Source organism: Etheostoma spectabile, chromosome 2 (assembly GCF_008692095.1).
Source record: "Etheostoma spectabile isolate EspeVRDwgs_2016 chromosome 2, UIUC_Espe_1.0, whole genome shotgun sequence".
Taxonomy (NCBI): Eukaryota; Metazoa; Chordata; class Actinopteri; order Perciformes; family Percidae; genus Etheostoma; species Etheostoma spectabile.
In genome coordinates, this window is record NC_045734.1 from 24,077,649 (window position 1) to 24,086,700 (window position 9,052).

Below are 9,052 nucleotides of genomic sequence, written 5' to 3' on the forward strand. Positions count from 1 at the left end.
TGTGTGTCTGTGTGTGTGTGTGTGTGTGTGTGTGAGTGAGTGAGTGTGTGAAGCTGTGTGCACGAGGATGAATAAACACAACATGAGAGATTTATCTTTGCTGATGTCTGTCTCCAAGAGGGGGATAATGGTAAGGTAATGGACAACATACTGTACAATAGCAGATTTAACAGAATTTATTCCCCTAAAACCATATATTTTTTCTCTTCCAGTTCCAACACCATCTCTTCTTTCTTTTACAATAATTTCTCTTCTACCACACTCCTCTCACTTTCATAGCAGTAAACAGTCATGTAAGGGCAGCACTTGTTCTGACAATTATGAGTTTATTATCAGAACATGATCTTAACTCTGGAATGGAACAAGAGAACAGACAGGGAGACACAGATGGTATCAGGGAAACAAAAGAGGGAGAGAATAGTCAAGTCTTGAAGGGAATGAAGAATAGGGCGCGAGGGAAGAAGGGAGTCAAACAGATTTTACTAAAATTACTTGTGATAAGGGTGACTGAAGGAAGGCAAGCCTGCGCGTGTGTGTGTGTTTTTGTGTGCGTGTGAGAGAGAGAGAGAGAGAGAGAGACTGTGCTTATGCATATGTGTGAGAACACAAGTGCAGATTAATTAAACTTCAGAGAGAATCGATAATGCTTTAATTTTCAGACTTAATCGATAATCTGATGCCCCTGAAATTAAACAGTTATGCCCCCCAACCGTGTGTGTGTGTGCGCGTGCGTGCGTGTGCTAGTGTGTGTGTGTGTGTGTAGGTGGGTGTCTGTGTGTAGGTGGGTGTCTGTGCGTGCATGTGTACACACATCGACTAATCTCACAGCTTTTGCCAACACAGATACCAAATCCCAGAGTCATCTTTTATCTTCTAATTAAATAAAGAGGACACAGACAAATACAAACACACACACCAGCAATCCGTTGAAAAATTGTTTCTTTGATGCTGCAGAGCTTAGATGTCTTGTTTCATTCAAACATATGTATGCATTGCAACAGTCACACTAATGCATATGTGACGTAACTGTAGGCTGCCATTGTCCTGTGTTACAAGGTATTTGCAACATATGGTCCATGATAGTCTCAATATGTCCAGGTGTCAATTTCAACATTTATAGCTACAGATAGCAGGCAAAGTGAAGGAAAACTAGAATTGATGAGTGGAGAAACATATTGAATGCAGATGTTTCTGTACAGGGCACTCAGCACATTTACATGCATTTAAATATCCTGGTTACAGCTGATTTCTTGCCATATATATGAGATTTCCCCAGCTAGATTTCTACTTTAGAGAACTAATTGAGTGGCCATGTATATGCGTAGTGATATCTGTAATAGGCTTTTTACACATAGGCATTTGAATGTGTATGACTTACACGTATCACCGTATAACTGTGAAAGCAGAGCAGACAAAAGGACAGATTATCACAGGTAGCAATGGGTCCTGTATTCAATATAATTGTAATAAAAGTCTGGCTAAAATTTGTAAACTAACTTAAAGTTTTGTCTAGTAGTCAAAATATGTTTCTACCTCTAAATATCTGACAATTTGAAAAACATATTTATGCTGTTAAGAGAAGCCGTTCTGTCTCCAGTTTGTCTTCTCACTGCAGTGTTGCTCCCCAAACACACACACACACATACACACACATGATATTGCTGAGCATTAAAGCTGATCTGGAGGCTTGTAACACATTTGCGATGGAAATATGTGTTAGATATTTTGGAATTTTTTACATTTTTTTTTGCTTCCAGCACCTTGTTGATTTATGGTAATGTGCAGTTCTCTGTCCTGTAATGTGAGACCCCACTGTATATCTAAAACTATTTAAAAAAATACACAAAAGAGAAACACATCAATGTACGTACTGGTTTGTCATAACACAGTCGTAACACAGTCGTAACAATAAACTACTGATTGACCTGATCTTTGAATGAATAAATGTCTATGATGTATCAACCAGATACATTTACCAAATTGCTCAAGACAGTTCATTTGTTGCTCTCTCCTGCTTCCACTTTAACTCCCATTCCTATCCTTTTTTTCTTCACTCTTTCTTCCCGTTTCATCTCTGCTATGCCTAATTCCCCATCTTCACCTTATCCACAGAGCGTCCCCAACCACCCAGGAAGTTGGTTGTTCCTCAGGATGGGGTTGAATCTCGCCATCTCCGCCTCCATTGGGTGACGGGTGGCACAGGGTCCTCCCCGCTGAGGTACTTCACTGTGCAGGTCAAAGAGCTGCCCAGTGGGGACTGGAACACACACACCGCTGACATCCCGCACAACGTGACCACCTGGACCATTGACAGGTACACATATGGACATATGTACAGTCATATACACACACATATCTGCATGTGAGTCGACAGTGTAGTAATTGTCTAATCATAGCTTAGCAGTACTGGCTAACTACCTTACTACCTACTGTAATAACCCATGAAGGCTTTCATACTTTAGGTTACAGGTTACATTATAAAAAGCTCCATTCACAACCGCACATTCTCTGTCTAGCAGTTCCCCACTTTGTGGAAGCTGGATCTGGATGCTATCATATGTCTGTCCTGCTCTTTATTGGATTTGGGGAAGTTTACTTGGGCTGCCCCCTCTTAGTTGTTCAGTCGACTTATTGGTGCTTTTGGTCTTAGTCGACTAAGATTTCTTTAGTTGATTAGTCATTTTTAATGCTTTTTCATGCTGATTGATTTATTTCCAAGAAACGTTTAAACGCAAGATTCATAGTGGTGGTTATTTTTTTTTAAATAATTAGTTTTTATTGGTGACATTGTTGGTACAAGTTCAAAGTCTGTAAACATTTTTTCCCCACTCACATTTTCCCATTGATCCACCCACCCATAATGATGCTTTTGCATGATTCTTTGTGGAGAAAATCACTTTTACAAATATTAAATAGACTGCATTTATATTGGACCTTTCTTGTCTTACTGACCCCTGAAAGCGCACTAATCTGATCTGATCTGTCGATTAAATCAACTAATCGATTAGTCAACAAAATCATATGAGTGTTAGTCAACTAAGAATTTCTTTAGTCAAGGACAGCCTTAAAGTTTATAACCCGTGCAGAAACTCTAGCGAGGTTACCTGAGATATTTGCTGCATTCTTGTGGTGTTGGACTGATCGTTCTGAAAATTCCTGTGACTGCCGCCTCAAGTCAGAACAAAAAGGATCGGAAAAAACATATTTCAACTCAAGCAATTTAACCTACTGATGGCGCTATTATTAGCATCACTGGCTATCTCGCTACCAATCATTAAAACTGCAGCAACACTTGAATTTTCAGCCAACAAAATTGATGGTTGTTGGTTGTCCACCACTGTCTAAAATCAAGGATTCATTGGTTAAAAATATCAGAAAGAATATGAAGAAAAGCTGCCACCGTGTAAACTGCAAACTGTGTGCCATGCATGAACGGAAAGCTTGACAGGCATAGCAACAGTATCTAAGGTGGTGCAGGGGTTACCTAATAATCAAGTAGGCCATCTTAAGCATTCTTGAAAAAAACAGGAATGATAATTCCACAATACTGTTTTTTTGCTTTCTTACAGAGTCCTAACATGGGAATTTTATACAGTATGACATGCTAGTCATTAAAAATCGTGTAATGTTTATGCTTCCTTTGGGAGAAGAAGAGTGGACATAGAAAAGGGGGATGCTGTAAATTCTCAAAGTAAACAAAAGAGAATAAGAACACAGAAGGAAATGGTTTATTTATTTAGCACATGAAGTACCAAAAAGGTTTGTGGAGCAAAAAAAAAAATTAAGACCAGAGATAGCAGAGTAATCATAATCCCAGCAGAAACTAAAGGATCTCAGTCACCTAATCACACAGGCGCAGCAGGAAGTGCTCTTTGTCTTTTTCTCTTCGTACCTTTTTCCCACTTTGCCTCCATGCTTTCAGGTTCGTGTGTGCAGTTTGTTCATAGTTTCTCCCTACAGCCGTTTTTCTTTTCTTCTATTTTTGTCATCCCTCTTGTTGTCACCACCTCCTACCCTCTCTTCCTCCCTCAATCCATCCATCAACAGCTAATGCTTTCAAAAACCATAAAGCATGCTTTTTTTCCTTTATTCACATGCACTCATCAGTGTCTCTCTTTTCCATCACTCTTTCTTTATCCCTCCATCCTCTTCTTCCTGTTGAGACTGTCATTATGGCAGCAGGTAATGATGGTCAGACTCGAAAGCCTGATGGCAGAACCATGACGAGTCTTTACTTTTGTATCGTTTGTGTTGCGTTTGTGTATGTGTCTTTCGCTTCGTGGCTGTTTGTGTGTGCTTCTTGCGAGCTATGACAGAGCTATTTGAGATGCTCAAGAGTGTTCTCTCAGTGGGTCTGCATCAGCCTGTTTCAACCTGCCGCAGGGAGAGTCTGTCTGACACGATGGTGGTGCTGCTGTTGTTGTTTTGATGCCATTTTCGAGCTCATTCTATTACTGAATGCTCTCAATACAGCACTGGGTGGAGGAATTAGCTTACATCTCCAAACACTCATACTTGTTATCCATCCTTAATTGTTGTTTACCACAGAGACATCTTTGGAACCAGAACATTGAAGTCCCCAGGCTGATGCACACATAGACACACACGTACAGCATACACACATTTTCAAACACTGTCCTTACCATTGTCCCAGTGCTGTCGATACCTCCCCCTCTTTTAACTTGGTGTCTTTGATGTCCTTTTCCTACGATACCCACCACCCCAAAGAGCCTTTTCTTGTCCCTATTGGACCCAGCTCATTATTATACATAAGGACACTTAAGCAGTTCTCAAGTTCTTGTTACAAATGATTACATTGCTCCTGTTAGCTCTTGTTAATAATTAGGTTAGACCAATATGAATTGGGGAAAGTGACTGTTTTGCCACCGACTGTCCTTTTTAAATTTCCAGTGGTGTGCAGTAGAGGGTACATTAAACTATTAGCATGCTATAACACACTACGTATTTGTCCCTTACAATGGGTGCCTGTTCATTCAAGCTGATTGTAAGTGGCTCTTGAGTAAAGTGTGTTTTCAAAATGACTGATGTAAATTGTTATTCTGTGCTTATTAATGCATTCACCTTGCACAGAGGAGAAATGCAGATACAATGTTGTGGTAATATGACAGTAGGAATACTTTGGCAGGGGAGACAATTAGGAAAGGTGTAAGATTGATTATTATTCAAGACCATATCTGCTCTTCAAAGGCCACTGAAAGAGCAAAAATATGTCTGTGAGAGGGTGGTTGGTAGAGAATATGGTTTTGGAGGAAGGTATTCCCTTAGTTTTAAAGACACCCAATTGAGTGTTTGACCACTTGTGGTGCAATAGAGCAATGTTTTAATGTTTTTCATGTGCAGGGAATTGTATTGTTTGCATCTTGCATTAATGTGTTTTAAGGTTTTACAGTGAGAAACCTAAAGTGGAATGAAACATCTCTGTTTTCAATGAAACTTTCACCAAGTACTTCAAAGCCTTGGCATTTTCTGTGATTAATTGACTTTTTGACAATTTGATCTTAGGACCCTCACTTCCAAACTCACATTTGCTGTTGGCAGGAATGAGGGTGCTGAATGTCTGATTTTACATAGAATTGCTTAGTTTCTCCCAATAATTCACCATGTAGCACTAGCAGAATACTAAACCTTTTTTAATTTATGAATGATTTTCAGAAATCAGCAGGAGGGAGCTTAAAAACAGCTGTTTGTGGCTTGCAGCTCCCTCACTTGTTGACTGTCCCTTCCCTTCCCTGTCCTTTTCTTTCTGTCTGTGGATTGCTACTGTACAATGGGGGGAAATGGAATGATTGATGAAAGTTTGATTTACAACCCCGAAAAGCAAGCAGTCAGTCCACTCTGTTTCAGTATGGACAGCGCCCCACCGACATACGCACCTCCTACCCACAACAAACAATGTACATTGTTCTGGAACATAAGCTAAGCAATAGTCACATCATTTTGGCCAATAATTGTGTTGTTTTTGCTATCTTTTTGTAGATGCATTACACTGAGGGGGGCACCTCACAGGGCCGGCCTGTTTCAGCTGTTTTGTCTGTGTGGAAAAAATGGAAGCCAATGTTTCAAATCAGATTATGGATCAATTAACAATAAATAGGAAAGATTTGACCAATCAGATTCCACTATGTAAATTCCTAGTCAGGGACACCCCTATTGTAATTACATTCTTATAAATTACCTGCTATATGAACTAACTATGACCTTCCCTGTTGTCCTCAGTATGCAGACATCTCACCTTAACTACGTTACTAATCAAATTAAACTTTATTTGTCTAGCATCTCTCATAGTTTATTGTAATTCAAAGGTCACTACAGGTAACTGATGAGCTTATAACTCAGTCCAAGTATAAACTGTGAAACAATAAAACACGGGTGCGACGCCAAGAGAAGGCCTTGAGGTGCAATGGCATATCTTTCAAGTAAAAAGAAAAATATGAGACTTGACTTGGTGAGTCTGTGAATTGGTGCATCCACTGCATTGTTTGATAATTCATTGTGAGTATTGAGAAAGGTTTTCACTGTGATGCTTGTAAGGCGAGCTGAGAAGCTTTCACACCAAGACACGTTGCCTGCAGCTTGCCATATCCTAAAGTTGTGCACAAAGACTTTGGTTGTGGTATTTTAAAAGTGTTTTGTAACTAATGCTGTGGTTTTATTGGCTGAATTACAGATGCAGTACATGCATCAGTTGGTTTAGTAAATCAAATCAGATTGAAAACCATATTGTGGATCTTACATGAGGGTCATGGAGCAAGATGTACTGCAGTCTGCATTCAATCTAAATGAACAAATTCATCAACATATGCCTGAATTCTATTCAAAAATTTTAAATTTAATGAATCTTTCCTGAGGCGACAGGAAGACAAGCATAGATATCTATAGGAAAGCAAGAGTTGTAAGGCTGAAATCAATAGCTCGCAAATGAATGCAATATTTAGTAGCTTTTTTTTCGTCAATTTGTACTTATGTGTATCTTTGTGTGTTTTTTGTCTATAGGCTGAAGCCCTTTACGTCATACAAATTTCGGATGCTGGCCACCAACGATGTAGGGGACAGTGTCCTTAGCAAAGAGACAGAGGCAGTTACAACTCTGCAGGATGGTGAGATACTGGGAACACTGGGGAGGAAAAACAAGGACATATGTGGATTTGAAAACATAATAGGGATGGACTTAAGCCATCGGTCTGTCTGTATGTCTTTTTCTTCCTCATTGTCTTTCTCTGTGTTTTCTTTCCAGTGCCTAACGAGCCTCCAGTGATCATCGCAGTGAAACCAACAACCACTACCTCAGTCCTGGTGCAGTGGAAGGTATTTGCAGATACAACAGTTGTGCTGCATGTGTGTGGATGCAATTGTTATTATTTATTGAACCAGGAAAGGTCGGAAGGCAGCACTGACAGATTGGTGGGATGTCAAGAGGGAGAAACGGACAGACAGAGTTACAGACTTTCCTGGCCTGGGTAGAGAAATGTTCAAACTCTTACTAGCAGGAGAGATGTTAGAGGGCAAGAGAAGCAAACATGAGCAATGTCCAACAACAGAGGAAAAAAATGAGGGATGGTTTTAGAGCAGCTGTGACATGTGAAAAGATAGTAAATACACCCTGGCTACTTCACTGCTTGTCACTCTTCCTCTTCTGTCTGGAAGTGTCTTCTCTCACTACTTCTAGCCTGATGTCAAAGCTGAAGGAGGCAATGAAAAACAAAGTCACCAGCAATTTCCTCATCCTTTACAAGAGTGCCAAACCCACTGAAGCATCACTTTTACAGCCAGACCAATCCACCAACCCTTTAAAGTGGACTCTGCTGATAAAATGCTGATAAAATGCTCTGCCAGCCTGCCAGTTTCCTGTCAGTCACCTAACTACACCAAGAAAATGAAAATGAGCACAGTGCCGAATTCTTTATTTTTTAGAAGTAATACTTCTCTTTATGTGTCTGTGTGCGCTTGTTTGCAGCGTCCCGATGACAACAGTATCAACGGGGTGTTGACTGGATATCGGCTGTATTATAGAGAGCTCCCAGCAAATACCTCCACTTTTTCTAATGCAGAAGTCCAGGCAACCAAAAACAACACCACAAGTGCCCTCATTACAAGTGAGTAGTCCTGATACTATGATGTTAACTGTTCACTAAGCCCCACTCTCACTGAGTAACTGTTGCTATGCCTGTCAGACTTTTTGGTCCGCACATATGCAGTTTACAGTGATGAAAGTGTTATTTTTAGCACTTGCTACATAGTAGTTTTTGAATATATTGGTCCTTGATTGCAGACAAGGGCAGGGAGACAAATGCAGGGCTCTCATTTCTAGTTGAAATGGTGATTTGGCTATAGCTAGCTAGCTAAATAAGCTAACGTTAGCTCAATGAGTTGGTTAAAACACATTCTCCAGATGACTCATTTTATAACGAGAACACTGTAACTATGCGTAGGAGATGAAAATAAAAATAAAAACAAAATTGTTCTTGTATTTGGTTTCCTGTATTGCATTGCATTAAAATTGCACATTATACAATTTATTATTTTGGACTAATCCTGAACTTCAAACATTTGTTGACGTATGCCTTGTTCTTTCTCTCACTCTTCACAAAGCCAAGAGCACCTTCAAGACAGTCAGCAGTGCCTCGCTAACAGAGTTTGAGTTGACACGTAAGTAGTTTAAGATTAACCTGGGAAGTAAATCTCCTGGGATTGTTATGTTTAAAGCTTTAGTGCGTAATGTTTTGATATTACTGAACGTCCATTACATTCAAGCCACTGTCAAGTGAGTTGCTACAAAGCAAATTAAGACTATCAGCTCCACACAGCTCTCTCTGTTTCTCAGTGTGGCTATGTTCAGAAGACTGTGGCATCCGGTGACTTTCCCACGCAGAAGCTCGAGTTACGATAATTACCTTTTATTAAGAGTCCATGTTGTTTTAATCCTTTAGCAACTGCGTGGAGGAGGGGTGGGGGTATGGGCACCTGCGGATTACGGAGGGCTGTATCATGTAGACGCGCAGACAGTGTTGTTGTCATTACTTAGAATTCCTCA

At 40.1% G+C, this 9,052-nt stretch overlaps 1 protein-coding gene across 1 annotated transcript in view; it reads left to right on the forward strand.

Moving 5' to 3' along the window:
- sdk1a (sidekick cell adhesion molecule 1a) overlaps positions 1-9,052 on the forward strand; it is a 259,374-nt gene that overhangs the window by 236,687 nt on the left and 13,635 nt on the right. Inside the window, 5 exon segments of the mRNA XM_032542220.1 lie at positions 2,113-2,314; positions 7,015-7,118; positions 7,256-7,326; positions 7,976-8,114; positions 8,611-8,667. Of these exon segments, the coding sequence (XP_032398111.1) occupies positions 2,113-2,314; positions 7,015-7,118; positions 7,256-7,326; positions 7,976-8,114; positions 8,611-8,667 (573 nt within the window).